This window comes from Macrotis lagotis, chromosome 1 (genome assembly GCF_037893015.1).
Source record: "Macrotis lagotis isolate mMagLag1 chromosome 1, bilby.v1.9.chrom.fasta, whole genome shotgun sequence".
NCBI lineage: Eukaryota > Metazoa > Chordata > Mammalia > Peramelemorphia > Peramelidae > Macrotis > Macrotis lagotis.
Genome location: NC_133658.1, coordinates 34,720,884 through 34,738,577, shown reverse-complemented (window position 1 = coordinate 34,738,577; position 17,694 = coordinate 34,720,884). Strand labels below are relative to the sequence as shown.

The following is a 17,694-nucleotide window of genomic DNA, read 5'->3' as shown; positions in this document are numbered from 1 at the left end:
GAAGGAACTATAGGTATTATTTTAACACTTTTAAAGATAGGGGAAAAACAAGATGGAGAATAGGGAAGGGATTTAATAATAGCTGCTAACATTTACAGCTTTATAGTTTGCCAAAAGCTTTACTTCCGTGTTTCATTGATCCTTATAAAACCAGTATGATGGGTAATTGAGGTGTTAATGTCACCACCTACATATCCATCCCCAGTCTCTTCATGAGCCTGTCTTTACATTCCATCTTTTCTGCAGGGATCTGTACATGCCTATTTATGTGCACCTAGTTCCTCACTATTAGAATGTAAGCTTCTTGAGGGCTGAGCCTGCTGTCTTTTGTGTTCTATCCCTCCTATGTGTCTGTCACACAGTAGGATCTTAATAAATGGTTGTCAACTATTTTAGCTTCCTAACTCCATCTCATCTATTGGGATCATAACATGATGAAAATATAGAAAAACAAAAACAGGTTTATATGTCGCTATAAAGTCTATAACATGCTTTACATGTGTAATCTCATTGGAGTCTCCTCGAATGGGGTAGGTAGGTCCTAGAGGGATGATTATTTCCCCTTTACAGATTAGCAAATACTAGAGTTTTGGAATATCTGGAGGGTCCAAGCCAACAGAGCTTTTTTGAAATTCACCAGGCAAAGGAAATATGGTTTTTTCCCTTTCATTTTTATGATATTTTTTCTTTTTTAATTTACATTTATTTATTATTCCAACTACATGGAAAGAGAATTTTCAACATTCATTTTTTGGATAAGATTTTTGAATTTCCTTCCCTCTCCCCTTGATGAGTAATCTGATATAGATTATACATTTATAACTATGTTAAATATATTTCTACATTAGTCATGATATGATTTTTCCAATTAGATACAAAGATAGTTTTTAGCACTCATCTTTCTGTAAACTTTTGAGGTCCCCATTGTGCTACCCCCTCCCTTTCTTCTCCCCTCCCCATGGCAATGGACAATTTGATAGAAGTTTATATGTGCAATCCCACTGAACATATTTCCATACTAGTCAGAACATTTTTATTTCTTTCTTTTAAAGATTTTGCAAGGTAATGGGGTTAAGTGACTTGCCCAAGGCCACACAGCTAGGTCATTATTAAGTGTCTGAGGTCACATTTGAACTCAGGTCCTCCTGACTCCAGGGCCGATGCTCTATCCATTGTGCCACCTAGCTGCCTCAGAACATTTTGATTTCAAAGGAAAATTGTATATTTTTGCATCAAATGTCTGCTCTGTCTAACTTTATTAAGCTCCTACTGTGTGTCAGGTAGTTAGGTGGTCCAGTCCTGAAAAACCAGCCTGGAGTCAGGATGACTCCTTTTGAGATCTAATTCAGCCTGGGTACTTCTAGCTGTATGACCCTGGGCAAATCACTTTTCCCTGTTTGCCTCAGTTTCCTCTTCTGTGAAATGAGCTGGAGGAGGAAATGGTGACCTACTCCAGTATCTCTGCCAAGAAGGCGCCAAAGGAGATCTCGAAGGGTGGGGTACAGAGGACAGCAAGTGTGTCAGCCGCCGCGCTGGGCAATGGGCATTCAAAGCAGGAAAAAATAGTTTGCCCTCAGAGAGTCTGTGGTCTGCCAGGGAAGACAACTGGTAGGTGACGACGGCGCTAGAGCCGGGAGGACTGCAGAAGCCACCGAGCAGGGGCTGTCTCCGGAGCAGGAAGGGCCATGCCGGGCAGGTTAGGTGACTGGCCCAAGGTCACGCAGCGGAGCTGGGAGCCGGTCACGGACTCCCTCCCTGAATCTTCACTATAGAAACAAAATTGCTGCGAGATAAATCCGTGGCAAGCGCCAGGACTTGGGGGAGGAGTGGGGGTTCGGCAGGGGCCCCCCATCTCGGGGCACAGCCCGGCTAGCTGGAGGGGATGCGGGGGCACGGGCACCCCTCCGCAGGGAAGTCAGCCACCCCGCTAAGTGCCCCCGGGCGGGCCTTCCTCCCCGGCCACGCTGCCCGGCTCCTCGGCGGCGCCTGGGCCAGGAGGCTGGGCCACGGCCACGGCCACGGCCACGAGCGTGCGCGGGCGTGCGTGGGCGCGGGGCCGCGGCCGCCCCACTCGCGGGGGGCCGGAGCCGCTCCCCCTCCCCCCGGCGCCCTGGGAACCTGCCGCGGCTGCGCTGACGGCGCGCCCTGCCAACGGCTGAGCCGCCGCCGCGGCGCTGCTCCCGGGGGCTGTAGCGGCCGGAGCCGCGGGCGGACGGACGGACGCTCGGACGGACGCTCGGACACACGGCCGCCCGAGGGCCGCGCCTCGCCTCGCCCGGCCCGGCCGCGCCGCGCCCCGCCATGGTGTCCTGGATCATCTCCAGGCTGGTGGTGTAAGTGCCCCCCGCCCCCGCCCCACCCCTCCCCTCCCCCCGGGCTCCCCGGGCGCGGGGGGCACTGCGCCCCTGCCCCTGCCCCTGCCCTCCCGGCCGGCCCGGCTGCGCTATTAGTACGCGGCGGGGCCGCTAAATGTAGGCAGCGGGCAGCGGGGGGCAAGCGGGGGGCGTCGGAAAGGGCTCCCCGCTGCCTGGGGGAGCACAGCACGGGGAGGGGAGGGGGGCCTGGGGAGGGGTCTTTGTTCCCCGGGCCGGGCTTTGTGCGGGCTGCTTTGGGGAGGGGGTGCCCGGGCGGGCCGGGCCGGCGGACGCGCTTTGTCACGAGAAATTGACGGGGGGGGGGGGGGTTGAAACTGACTAGGGGGCGCTGCCGGTGGGGGACGCGGAGGCGGGGCTCCCCTCGGGTGGGGGACCCCCACCCGCGTTGTTGCTGTCTCAGCTAGTCTCCCCTCCCGATTTGGGGGGGTCCTCTAGGGAGGATCCGGGGTGGGGTGGAGGGGTGATCGCGCTCCTTTGGATGTCTGCAGGAATGTGTTGGACGGGAGTGACAGGGCGAGGGTGACAATTGGGCCCCAAGATCGGGGTGGCCGGGGAGGATGGGGATGGGGAGCAGGGACCTGTGGGAACCCACCGAAGGGTGTGTTCCTCTCCGCCTCCCCACCCCCACGCTTCCAAGGTGGGGGGGCGAGGCCACCTCTCAGGGACCACCCTGCATCTTTGCAAATGGCCTCGCCGGGTCTGGGGCTGCTAGTTTATCCGGCCCTTCCCTGGCTGGAGGCCGGTCACCTTCTCGGGAACAGTTGCAGCCCTGCTCTTGCGTCCCTCCGGCTCGAAGGCAGCCCTGGGAAGGCCTCCGGCTTTTCCTTTGTCTGAGGGAAATGTACCGTGGGCTCTGGGATTCACCATCGTGCCCTAGGTCTCCCACCCTCTTGCCAAGGCTTTCAGTCGACTCCCCTGACCTTCCCGTTGGCCTTTGGCCTTCTCCCTGGAGACCTCCACACCTAAGGGTGGCCCGTCTGACTCGCGGTCTGGGAGCGCAGGCCCCCGCCTCTCGGTGTCTGCCATTTTCCTTGGCTTTCCAGATCAAGAGAAGTTGGTGTCTTTCACTTTAAGCCCCCAAGTCATTTGATCTGGGTCCATCTGCAGCTGTTGCTAACTGCTCTTAGGTTTGTGTGTTATTCCGAGGAGGCGTGTTAAATATTTAGACGATTTCATATGGACTGGAGAGCTCTACATGAATAATACAGGGACCCACAGCCCCGGGGCTCTAAAAACAGGTTAGATTCCAGCTCCTTCTGATGTTCTGTGGCATCCTTTCCCCACTGGGAGTGGCTCAGGGACCTTATCTGCCAGGAACTTCATGGGCGTGAGGAAATGAGAGGTGGCATCTGATCCCTGGAGTATTAGGGGCATGGTAGGAGGGAGGGCCGTGGTCGGGTCCCCAGTCCGCTCCAAAGGGCAGGTTGGGAAGAGGGAAAAGGTGAATGAATTACAGAATCACAGGATTTTAGAATTGGGAGGGGCCTCCCCTCTCATCAAGTCCATCCCCATCCCTAGAAAAGAAATTTCACAATAAAACAGGGTAAAGCTTCAATGGTACTTGGACTTTGTGGATGCCATGGGCCAGAGTGGTGGTCACCTGGCCTCTGCTTGGAGCCGGAAGCGATTCATTCCACTTTGCCAACCCCCTATTTTATTCCCAACATCAAAGATCAATTGATTTATTGTTCCATATTTTATCTCCTGGGACTGCAGTAGATATTTAAGCATAGGTCGTCTCATGTGCCCCCCTTCTCTTTTTCAGGATAAATATGTTGTTGTTGAGTCAGATCCTATTCTTTGTGACCCTAATTGGGGTTTTCTTGGCAGAGACTGGAGCAGTTTGCCATTTCCTTAAACTCATGAGGAAACTGAGGTAAACACAGTCAAGTGTCTTGCCCAGAGTCACAAGTGTCTGAGGTCACATTTGAACGGGGGCTTTCTGACTCCAAATCTGTACCCCCGAGGGGGTCCATAGGATAAGGGTACCCAGCTCTGTGATGGTTCTTCATGTGACAAGGATTGCGAGGCAGCCAGGGGCGGCCGTGGAGGGCAGGTTCTGGTAACCGGATGATTTTGGCAAGTCCCCCTGTGTGCCTCAGTTTCCTCAGCTATAATGGAAAAACAATTCCAGGGTTGCTGTGAGGATCCAATGAGATAACAATTATAAAATGTATTTAGCATAGGATAAGCAATGAATAAATAAACTCTTGTTTCCTTTATCCTCTTGATTGCCCCATTCTGGGCACTCTCCAGTTTATCAATGCCTTTCTTAAATTGTGGTGCCCAGAAATGACCACATTATAGCGGGCATTGTTTGACTGCAGAGCTCTCACTCCTTATTCTAGGAAGCTTCTTTGCCTTTCAGTAGAGTCCAGTTAGGTATTTTTCCAGTTGCCACACCACACTGCCAACTCCCAGTGCCATAATAATAATGATGATGATGATGATGAGAATACTAGCCCACAATTCCATCATTCTTTTAAGGTGCCCATACTGCAATCTTCTCAATAGGACTATGAGGAAGCTAGCATAATTCCCATTCTCTCATTTTCGAGATGGGGTAGGTTAAACAACCCATCCAGTTAGGAGGTGTCTCAGACATGGGTGCTGGGTCTTGGATGCTGCTCAATTAGTCAGTGAGCTTTTATCAGATACTTTTTGCCAGATTCTGTGTTAAACACTGGAAATATAAAAATAAGCAAAACATAGGTTAGAGTTTCTTCGACTGCCATGCTGCTTCTCATGAATTTGGAGAAGGTCTTTCTGAGCTTTTGGTTGCTGTTGCCGACAGATTCCACTGGTACTAGGGAAACTCCCTTTACAAATGCAGGTCAGCCCCTGCTCCATACCCTAAACTCTGAGTTGTGTCAAGGGCTAAGTGGTTTGACCAGTCATTAGGCATCGATTGGTTTGGAGTCTAGCCCTCCTTTGCCTTGAGGCAGTTCTCTATCCATTATGGGTCTTGCTGCCTCTGTTCAAAATAACAGTTAAATTATTCATTGGGAGACCTCTACTCACCAAAGGTGACAATGGGTTTTCCATATATTCACCGCAGGATCCAAATAGAAGCGGTTCTTGTAGATCCTGATGTTCTTCAGATGCATTTATCCCTTTCCCATAGCGACTCTGTTCCCCGCGATTTCGATATGTTGAGTCGGCATGAGAAATTACATGGGAATTGTGGAATTGCAGAAGCCTCAGATGACACATGAAGATGTGGAGATGACAGGAAAAGTTTAGAAACTCAGCAGCGAAGCATATGCTATAATATCATCTAATATGAATATATTGACATCCACATGGTGACTTTACGCAAGCCTCCCTCACATATGGAATTCATTTGCTGTTCATGGCCTCACCTTCCTGATGCTATGGCCTCTTAGGGACAATGAAGGACAAACAAAAATCTTTCAATACCATAATCATGCAGACTTCTAGGTCCAAGGGAAGGCCAAAAACATTTCTGTGGATTTTCCAGCTCCCTAGGGCACTTCACTTCCGACCCTTTTGATGCAGAAGGAATAACTGGACTCTGATTTACCAATGATTTGCTGCTCTGAGGCCTTCTGTCGATAGGGAGGTGGTGGGCGATAGGGATGGAAGAGGTGTTTGTTTTCCCACATGAAGGATGTGTTGCTTTGTGTTGTTTGACTGCTCATACTTGTTAGAAGGGAGATGATCATTGGAAAATGACATTGATTTTTAAAAGAATGAATGAAAACACTTAAGAAGAAGAAGAAAAAAGAAGAGAGTCCCCACAGCAAGATCCAGGGGTGTTTTTACTAGTAGCCACATAATCTACGCAGGAATGAGGAAGAATACATGCCACTCAATTTGCATATTCATTAACCAGCAAGCATTTATTTTTCATCTGCTTTGTGGCACATAGTGCTCTAGACATAGGGAATCCAAATACAAAAACAAGCCAGTTCCAACCCTCAAGGAGTTTATAGTCTTTTCAGGAGAAAGGAGCATATGTGTCTGTGTATACTTATATAGAAGTGAAGTTGGACAGGCAGCCACTGAGCTGGTTCAGCACTATGTATAAAACCTGGACAAAACTGCAGAGAGAGCAGGAGCTAGCTAGACCCAGAACTGAATAGGAGGAGGCTAAGTTGGTCTACCTTGAAGGGAATGCACCATGCTTTCAATGATGTCATTATTCTCTGCTGTAGCACCGGTATTCTCTTAGGGGAGAGGAGACACAATAAGGTAAACAGGAAGGTTGGATTTGTAGTGACAAAGTAGTCACTCAAGGGACCATGGGCAAGTGGTCTCTCTTTTGAGAGAGGCCCTCTACCATTCCATCAGCACTGTGACCGCATGGGCAAGTCACTTAATCCCAGTGTCTCAGATTGTAAATCACAGATGATTTGCCAATATGCAAGGGGGGAGGGAATATCCATACATGGAGAACATCTCAGATCTGGACCTCAAACAAAACAAAACAAAGTAAGAACATAAGTCTGACCCAGACCTGGGATTTCAATTAAGTAGTCATTTTCGTTAAGTGCAGGTCTGACCATGTGATTCCCCGACTCCATCAACCCTAGGGATTTCCTATCGCCTCTAGGATAAGGTATAAATTCCCCTTTTTAGCTTTTAAAGTTCTTTACAACTTGGCCCTAATCCATCTTTCCAGTCTCACTTGGACTTTACTATCTCTCCTACACTTTGCTGTCTGGCCAAATTGGCCTTCTCTGTTCCTCAGAGAGAACGCTCCATTTCCCTTCTCCTTGTCTTTCCCTGGCTATCCAGCATGCCAGGAATGCACTCCTTCCTTCAGTCTCTCAGAGTCCCTCTCTTTCTATAAGAGACAGCTCAAGCTTACAGCTTTTTCTGATTTCCCCAGTATTAGTGACCTTCCTCTCAAATTACCTTGCACTTAACTATTTCACATTTATTATAAATACAAATGTATTTGTATTTATTCTCTTGATTTTATGCTGCATATTCTACATATATATTTGTGATCTCCTTTCCACTCCCCCCCTTAGAATAAAAGACCACAATAGGGGATATTTTATTCTTTGTAATTATATTTCCAGTAGCTGGTGGAGTCTGGTGTAGAGTTGATGCTTAAGAAACGCTTGTTGATTGATAGGGAATGTCTACATTGGAAACCAATCACATTAGTGACTAGTAAAGGATTTATAGTCTGAGAGACTGGGGACTGAGAAGTTCATGGCTTACTCATGGTCACACAACACAGCTTGTACCATCACAGGAGAGTCTTGAACCCAGGTCTTTCTGGCTCAGAATTGCTTGGTAATGCTACATGGATGCAAGTCATAGAATTCAATGATCTCAGAAGAAATCTAGAAGCAGTTGACTTAGTGGACAGTGGAACACAGGGCAAAGAATTATCATCGATTGACCAAGATGGTGGATATGTAGGTCAGAAGTGTTATAGGCATTCAAGTCATCGATGATAGGAAATGAAGGTAGGTGGGTTGCCTAAGGAGAATGAAAGCTGACAGAGAAGTCATAGTAAAAGAACCAGTGCACTGTGGGTAGATTGAGGGAGGACCTGGTTTTCTTTCTGTTGGCAAGGTCAATAAGGTATTAATGGCATCTATACCCCATCCCCAATATTTGCTGTCATACAAAACCTGGACCTAATTAGTTCCAGGCCTAGATTTAGACTTCTGAGACTCAGATTTGACCTTGGAAGACCTGAGTTTATCACCCAACTCTGATCCTAATTCATGTTTAAAAGACAGCATTATAGAGGCAGCTAGGTGGTGCAGTGGATAGAGCACTGGCCCTGGAGTCAGGAGTACCTGAGTTCAAATCCGGCCTCAGACACTTAATAATTATCTAGCTGTGTGGCCTTGGGCAAGTCACTTAACCCCATTACCTTGCAAAAAAAACTAAAAAAAAAAGAGCATTATAAGTCAGTTAGAGTTCTGAGTTGAAGTCAAAATCTGAATTTGAATCCTAGGTCTCTCATTTAATACCTATATGCCCTTCGACAAGTCACCTCAATTTTTGCCTTTAGTTTCTTCTTCTGTCGGATGAGGGGGTTGGACTAGGTGACCTCTGAGATTCTTTCCACCACTGTAGCTTTGATCCTGTGTCCTTGGATATGTCCTTACCTCTTGTTGCAATGAAGAAGAGAACCTTGGAATCCTGACTTTGCCCTTGTTGCCTGGGTGACTCAGGGAAGAAGGACTTCCCCTTCTTCAATTTTTCCATTTGTAAAAATGAATGGGTTCAGAATACACTCAGGCTAAGATTCCTTTAGCTATGGAACTGTCAAGGGCATAAATAGATGAAAAGAGAAATAAAAAGAGAGGGCTTTATATTAATTACTGGGGGAATGAATGAATGAATCTGAAACTTTCTCTGATCCTTGAACCTCCATTTCCTAATCTATATATAGAGAGAAAGTGAACTAAATGATTTTAAAAGTCCCTTTTCAGATTTAAATCCTGCAATTCCTTCATTTCCCTTAATAATTACTATTCTTAGATCCACTAGGACTCTAACTAAACTGTTTCTTGCATAGCATCTTTAGGGGGAAAAGCCCCTTACTTTGTCCTAAACTGGTCTTTTAGAGTCAAGGTGGAAATATACCAATATTTGGAGATTTTCTTTTTTCTCTCTTTTTTTGATATCTTAATAGTATTTTATCCCGCCCCCCCTTTACATTTAGTGCTAGTATTCAACATTCTGGAGACCTTCTTTTTAACCATATGGTCTCTGTCTGTTCTGTTGGAGTAGATTGTTAGCATATCTAAGAATCTGAAAGGGTAGATCTTAGAATAACAAGGAGATTCTGAGGTCCTGGCCTTTGAAGCAAAGAAAAGACCAAATGAGTTCACCCTTAACATGGACCTAGGGACAGAGAAGCTATCAGCCAGGGAGCTGGACTTTTACATCCTGATCAGATTTTTAAATGATTATATAAAGGGACGATTCTTGAAAATTTAGAAAAGAAATCAGTGTGAAACCACCATAAATTTGTTTCAATCAACAAGTGCCAAAGACTTTGCTAAGTGCTCCAACAAGAATGAACCATTCCAGATTAACCTTATTTCCAAGATTGCTCAATTATCTATTGGGGAATGCTATAGATGGAGTTTGCCTAGATTTTAGATATTTGGTAAATATCTCATGTCTTTCCTGTGGAAGAGATGGAGAGATGTGGCTCAGATGATGTTGCAGTTAACTGAATTTGAAAGTCATTAAATGGCCAGTCTGAGAGTAGTTAATGTTTCCATGTCAACTTGGCAGGAGGTCTCCAATGGACAGCTCCAGAGACTTCTGCCTGGCTCTGTGGCCATATCATTTTTTAATAATGACTTGGATGAAGGCAGAGTTAGCAAACACCAGCTGGGAGGTATAGCTAACAAACGGGAACATGGAATTCAGGATCCAAAAAAGATCTTGCTAGCCCAGAACTTTGAGCTGAATCTGACATTGAATTTGAGTTGGGATAAGACTTACCTGAGTTGGATTCAAGAAATGGACCTCACAAATCAAGTCAGTGAGCATTTATTAAGTACCTGCTTTTTTTTTAGATTTTGCAAGGCAATGGGGTTAAGTGACTTGTCCAAGGCCACACAGCTAGGTAATTATTAAGTGTCTGAGGTTCGATTTGAACTCAGGTACCCCTGACTCCAGGGCTGGTGCTCTCTCCACTGCGCCACCTAGTCGCCCATAAGTACCTACTTTTGCCAGGCAGTGCGTAATACTTTAATTGTTGGGGATACAAAGTGTTGGCAACCAAGGGATAAATTGAAGATAATGTCAGCATAAAGGGAATCCAAGCCACCATAGCTAGCCATTTTTGTGCCTGAGACAAGGCAGTGCAAGGAGTTTATAATCCAAAGGAGAGACAACATGCTAACTGTTATACAAAAAAGATAATCTTAGAGGGAAAGCAGTAGTATTAAAGTAGCTCAGAGAAAGGCTTCTTGTAGAAGATGGGACTTTAGCTGGAATCTGAAGGGACTCAAGAAAGCCAGGAGGTAGAGATGAAAAAGGACTGAATTTCTGGTATGGTTGGGGCAGTCAATGAATGGAGAGAAGATGTGGTCAGAGTTATACTTTAGAAAGATCAGTTTGACAGCATGGAGAGACTTGGGACAGAGTCCAACTATTGCAAAAGTCCCAGAATGAGGTGATGAGACCCTTTACATAGAGGAGGTATGATGAGATCTCAGTTTGTGTGAAAAAGATTTGGGGTTTTTATTGGTCTACAAGCTTGAGATTAGCCGACAGTGGGGGTAATTAAGAAAGTGAATTTGAACTTGGGCTGTATTAAGAGGCTTAGCTTCCAGGAATAAAAAGATCTCTTTGTTTTCTGACTTGATCTGTACTCATCAAGACTATCAGATTTAAATGTGGGGTGAAGGTTCTGAAGGACATTCATAAACTGGAATGCATCCAATGGAGATGTCCTTGGTGATAAAGGGCTTTGAGTCTATATCATCTGGGGATCAACTGCAGACATTAGTGATGTTTATCCTGAGGAGGTAACTGGGTGGTACAGTGGATAGAGTGCTTGACTTGGAGTCATCTTCCTAGTTTAAATATGGCCTCATTCACTCACAAGCTGTGTGGCCCTGGACAAGTCACCTCACTTTGTTTGCCTCAGGTTCTTCATCTATAAAATGAACTGAAGAAGGAAATGGTAAACCATTCCAGTATCTTTGTCAAGAAAACCCCAAATGGGGTCACAAAGACACAATTGAAAATCAACTTAAAACAATAAAAATTTTGAGAAGCGGGAGTGGTAATAGTTCATGATAGATAGACATCAAGTTCTATCTTTTTTTTTTCTAAGACAATGGGGTTAAGTGGCTTGCCCAAGGTCACACACACATCGAGGCAATTATTGTGTCTGAGGCTGGATTTGAACTCAGGTCCTCCTGACTACAGGGCCAGTGCTCTATCCACAGAACCACCTAGCTTCCCCTGATGTCAAGTTCTTAAAAAGCCATCCTATGGCAAGGGCATTTGAGGGAAGAACTAGGTATGATGGGTGGAAAGTTGCAATGAGACGAATTTGTCTTGATGTCAGAAAAGACTTCCTACCAATTATATCATAGTGGAATAGTCTGCCTCTGAAGGCAGAAGATTCCCTCACTGGAGCAATTCAAACAGAGACTGGATGTTTGTTGAAAAACACCAATTCAGACCCCAGGAGGATAAATCAACTAAATTATTCCAGAAACTGGTAAATCAAATCATACAAAACATCCGTAATACCCAGAAGTGAGAGAGTCATACCATATCACTGCCTGCCATTAACTTTAATGCAAATTTTGATTTTGGCCATACATGCAATTTAAACTATTGAAATTTCAATGCTATTTACAAATTATATCATTAAAGGGCTGGATCACCATTTATCAATTATATTGTATAGGAGTTATTTGACCAGAGTAGGATGGTGGGGTGTTGGGTTGGAATACAAGGTCAACCCTGAAATTCCAGATCCAGTTTTGTCATGGATCATTAATGCTAGAAAAAATGTGACTGACTAAAAGGTTTGGGCAGAACATGAAAGAATTCATGTAAAAGACCAACCGACACAGAAGGAATTTTAGGGACAAAAAATGTTTTTTAAGTATTGCTGTGAGCTATAGAGAAAGAAAGACTAAGAGGTAGGAAACCACTGATCCCTAAGCAGAGAAGAAAGCTAAAGGAAAGAACCAAGACTTAAACCACCATGAGAGTTTAAGCAGTTAGGAAAGGTATAGAAGCAGGAGAATTTGGAGGATCATGCACCCGCAGGGTGGGCTGCCCTTTGAAGGAAGACAAATAGCCCAATTGAGGAAGTGGGTAAGCTTTTTAAGGAGGATACTGACCAAGAAACACGGGTCTCAGGATGCACAGGGTCACTATACAAAACCCTTTGGGAATCTGCGGACTAGAAACAAACCCAAATGAATATCCTTTCTCGTACCCTTTTTCTGAATTCTTCATTTCCATCCCTTTCAGATGGTACTGGACTCAAGACAATCAACCAGCAAGAACTTATTAGAGAGCTTACTAGGTGGCGGTCACTGGGCCAAGTACTGGCAATACAAACAACTCCTGGCCAGGAGCTCATAGTCTAATGGAGGTGACAACTTGCAAACTACCGTGGCAACCAAGGGATGAATATATTGGAGAAAACGTCAGGAAATCCAAGCTGCCATAGCTAGCCATTTTTGTACCTGAGCCAAGGCAGTGCAAGCAGAGAGAGGAAGTGGTAGCTGGGGAGGCTGTGATATTTCTAGGTTGTTGACTTTGATCACAGTTTGGGGGAAGGAAGTAATGGGTGGTCCCATTGCTGTTGATTGAATTGTAGTAGGGCCCAAGGACACTCATATCTATACTGCTGAAAGATTGGCTGCTGTTGGGAGTTTGGGGCAGAAGAATCATACTCCAAGACTCTCACTCATTCAAGATTGCTATGTGCCAGACACTGGGTTATTTGCTAGACAAAAAGTAAAATAGTCCCTGACTTTAAGGATCTTAAAATCTACCATAGGGATGCAGCATATCCACAGATACATTCATATAAGATATGCATCTGATGATTGGGGGCACCAAAAACTGGGAGTGGTCCGTTCTCTTGAAGCACGTAGTTCTTGTGCGTGACTTCAGGAGAACCAAGGATTCCGTCATTGCCGGGGCCTGGCTCTGGGAGAGAAGCCCCAGGGAGAATATTTGTTCTGAAGGGCACATGACACTCCAAAATGGTGCCCTCTAGAGATTTTCCCCTTGACAAAACTTTGATGATCTTACGCTAGTTATAAATTTGATTGAGCCAGCTCAACACTCACCATGGAGAGAAAATTAGAGCCCAATCATTGAAATTCAGATCATGCTAGAAGTCCCTTTTCTGAGTTGTCTTCCCCCTTTATTAGTGGCCAGAATAAGACCCTAGCTAGATGATCCTGGACAAGCAAATCACTTAATCTCTGTCTTTCTCAGTTTCCTCAACAGTAAAATGAGGATAATGATATTATCTACCTCCCAGGGTTGTTGTAAGTATCAAATGTGAGAATATTTATGAAAAATTCTTTGTAAGTGTATCTCAAGTATATAGATACTAGATAAATGATTATTCCTTCACAATTTACAGTTTCAGTTGCTTTATGGTGGTGGTTCTTTCATTTACACTGTTGCAGTCATTAGGTATGTTGTTCTCTGGGTTCTGCTGACTTCTCTCTGTATCAGTTCATGTGTCTGCAAACTTCTCTGTAGTTGTTTCTTATAGCACAGGATTATTCTATCACATTCCTATAGTACTCTAATTAGCTGTTCTTTAATCAGCAGGCATCTATTTTATTTCAGCCCTTCACTTCCACAAAAGTGGTTTTATAAATATCCTACTGCATATGGAGCCTTTTTAAAAAACAATTTTAAAAAAATTTATTTATTTAGGGTGGCTAGATGGCACAGTGGATAAAGCACCGGCCCTGGAGTCAGGAGTACCTGGGTTCAAATCCAGTCTCAGACACTTAATAATTACCTAGCTGAGTGGCCTTGGGCAAGCTACTTAACCCCATTTGCCTTGCAAAAACCTAAAAAAAATTATTTAAGGGAATGGGGTTAAGTGACTTGTCCAAGGTCATACAGCTAGGTAATTGTTAAAGTGTCTGAGGTCAGATTTGAGGCTGGCCCTGGAATCAGGAGAACCTGAGTTCAAATTTTACCTCAGATACTTAACAATTACATAGCTGTGTGACCACCTAGCTACCTCTGAGCCTTTCTTTTTGTCAGTGACCTTGGGATGTATACCTAACAGTGGATTTGAAAGGTCAAAGTAGATAGACATTTTAGTCACTTTATTTTATTTGAATGATTCCAAATTACTCTTTAGAATGATTGAATCAATTCACAGGGGCAGCTAGGTGATGCAGTGGATAGACACTAGTCTTGGAGTCAGGAGGATAGGAGTTCAAATCCAGCCTCAGACACCTGACTGGTGCTAGCTGTGTGACCTTGGGCAAGTCATTTAAGTCTGATTGCCTCCCATCCAAGGTCATCTCCAGTCATCCTGATTCATATCTGGGCACTGTACCAAGGTGGTTCTGGAGGAGAAAGTGAGGCTGATGACTTAACACAGCCCCCTTCACTTAAAACTAATTCATGTGCTTGCCATGGCATCATGTCCCTGATGCCCATCCCCCAATTCACGGCTTCATTCACATGTATCAGTGTGCCTATTTTTCCACAGGTCTCCAACACTGACAATATCAGTCTTTTGTTCCCTGTGTTGTTTTGGTTTGGGTTTTTCTTATTATGAGTGTTTTTTATTATAATGCTTTTATTATGAGCATTCTTTCATATGGTTATTAATAGTTTGCAATTCTTTTTAGAACTATTTGTTCTTCAATGACTTTTGGGGCAATCTGCTTTTTTAATTTTAACAGATTTCAAATTAGGTGAGAACTAGGTTGGAAATAGTCTAAGGTAGAATAAGAGTATATGCAGTGGGTTCTGGAGAAAGAGAGAGACAGTCTCTCTTGTGTTCCTTTTTTGGAAATACTTAAAGTCTTCAACATCTGTCAGAAACCCAGATGACTGCCATAGTCACCTTGAGAAGAAATTTGGCAGAGCTATTCAGGTAGCAGATGGAACCCAGGAACTGGAATAACTAAATAGAACAGTAACATAAGGTCGTGGAAAATCGAGATTTGTTTCTTTTCTTTTTTTCTTTTTTTTGGTGTTTGTATCCTTGTCATAAAGAAGTGTCTGACATATAGTAGGTATTTAACAATTGCTTGTTGATTGATTGATTGAAACTATGGAAGTGTTCGTGGCAAAGGACTGTTCACGTTCATTGGCATTTTTTCCAAACAACTAAGAATTAATAAGAAATGCCTTTTCATTTTAAACTTTGATAACCTTTCCAAAATGTACCTCAGGTCCAGTATCTCTTTTCCATCACCTGCATTTGTCCATTTATTAAGCACCTAGACATAGGTCTGCTGGTAAATGTTTAACAACCAGTTCTCAATTAAAAAAATGTGAGCACAGGACCCATTTTTAAGTTTAAACTGAATCATTAATATTTTCTCCATCATTTCCTAAAATCTAGACAGGCACCACAACAATAAATCAAACCCTGATTTGTAGCATTTGCCCTATTTTCCAGCTATAAATGCTCACACTGAAAATTGATTAGCTATCAGCTAGCTGGTTAGATCTGGCTCCAGCCTACCTTTGCTCTTACTGGGTCATGGAGATACAGAGAAAAACACAGGATTCTTTCCTCTCTGAAGAAACATATTTTAGTAGGGGAAAGAACATGTATACATGTAAGTAAATACACATAATAAGGTAAATACATTTAAATGTAAATAAATGCCTATATCCATGAATCTTGTAGAAGAGTAAGGAGATGTAATTCATAAAAAAATAGTTCTGATCTACCACCGAATATGACAAATCCATAAGTATAAATATCATGGAATTTTAGATTTAAAACTAGAAGGAAACTTAGAAACCATCTCTGTGTAAAGTTAAAAACAGCAGAGGAAGGAAGGAATATTTTTTAATATACCATTTAAAATGCATGGAAAAGAGCAGACAAATAGGACAGTTTTTAAAGTAATGTGCAGAAATATGTATATATACATACATATACATATATGTATATATGTCTATATACATGTTATATATATTTATATATGTGTATATATAGATATACATATATATGTGTGTGTATATATATATATATATATATATATATATATATATATATATATATATATATATTATATTGTTTCCCCCTCTGCCATTTTTAGTCATGTCCCATTTTCCATGACCGCTTTTGGGGATTTTCTTGGCAAAGTTATTGGAGTAGTTTGCCATTTCCTTCTCCAGCTCATTTTACAGATGAGAAAACTTAGGTAAGCAGGATGAAGTGATTTGCCCAGGGTCACACAGCTTGTTAAGTGTCTGAGACCAGATCTGAACTTCAGAAGGTGAGTCTTCCTGACTCCAGGCCCAGCTCTCTAACCAGTATACAACCCAGTTGATATAAATGCATATGTGTTCACACATTAAAGCATATGGTCTGAAATAGAGATCCATATAGTATCTGCTATATGTATAGAAATGCTCTTTCAGGGGTAAGTTCAGGAGAAAAATTTTTTTTGTCTTTTTATTTTATAAGTGAAAAAACTGGGACTCATAAAGGTTCTCTTGCTCAAAGTCATATAAGAAATTAGCAGTAGAGCCAGCATTTGAACCTGAGCCTCCTTCCCACTGACCTCCACCCCATTTCCCCAGCACCATTCCTGTACACGTGCATTCCATATCAGATCTCTTTGTACACTCAGCTCTCCTGCAACTTTTTTTTAAATAAAAGGAAATTTTTATTTATTTTGAGTTTTACAATTTCCACCCCATTCTTGCTTCCCCCCCCCCAATAGAAGGCAATCTGTTAGTCTTTACATTGTTTCCTTGGTATACATTGATCTCAGTTGAATGTGATGAGAGAGAAATCCTATCCTTAAGGAAGAAAAATAAAGTATAAGAGATGGCAGAATTACATAATGGTTCTTTTTTTAAATTAAAGGTTAAAGTCTTTGGTCTTTGTTCAAACTCCACAGTTCTTTTTCTGGATACAAATGGTATTCTCCATTGCAGACAGCCCCAGATTGTCCCTGATTGTTGCACTGATGGAATGAGTGAGTCCATCAAGTTTGATTATCGCCCCTATGTGCAACTGACTCTTAACATATATTTGTTGAGTAAATAAATGACCTAGTAGAAACCTGCCATAGTTGTGACCATTCTGTTGCATAAGCCTGGGGTCCTTGTGCTTCAGAGTCATCATAAACCTTAGTAGGAGACTAGATTGAATAGCTAAATGGCAGAAATTTCCCTTTCTTTTCTTTTTTAAAAATTGGGGAAAAAATCTCTAATATAACATTAGTTTCTTAAAATTGGAATGGGGTGAAGTGGGGGCATGGAAAATCCAGAGAACTGATAGTTCATATTAATTAGGGTTTTAGCAGTATAGCACTGCCTCTGTGGCAAACTAGAAAGAGCATGACTAGGAGGTCTTGGATCTGATTTCTGACATGTTTCCCAAAGAATCTTTTGGATGAAACGAGGGCACTTAGATTGGAGAAAAGAAGAAAAGATTGTGTGTGTGTGTGTGTGTGTGTGTGTGTGTGTGTGTGTGTGTGTGTGTGTGTTAGAGAGATACAGACAGATTTAGATATTTAAATGGTTATTGTTTGGAAAAGGGATATGTTCCACATGATTTCTGAGGGAAGAATGAGGAGCAATGGAAGAAAGAGACCATTGCCACAACCAGTGGATGCCTTTTGTAAGGGGAAACATATCCTCACTG

General features: G+C 43.4%; 1 protein-coding gene across 3 annotated transcripts in view; it reads left to right on the top strand.

The window, feature by feature from the left end:
- Positions 1 to 2,106: 2,106 nt before the first annotated feature.
- REEP1 (receptor accessory protein 1) overlaps positions 2,107 to 17,694 on the top strand; it is a 135,059-nt gene continuing 119,471 nt past the window's right edge. For all 3 annotated transcript variants that reach the window (XM_074196858.1, XM_074196851.1, XM_074196843.1), the window contains exon 1: positions 2,107 to 2,333. In XM_074196858.1, coding sequence (XP_074052959.1) covers positions 2,302 to 2,333 — 32 coding nt within the window. In that variant the 5' untranslated portion in view covers positions 2,107 to 2,301. The remainder of the gene's footprint in view (positions 2,334 to 17,694) is intronic.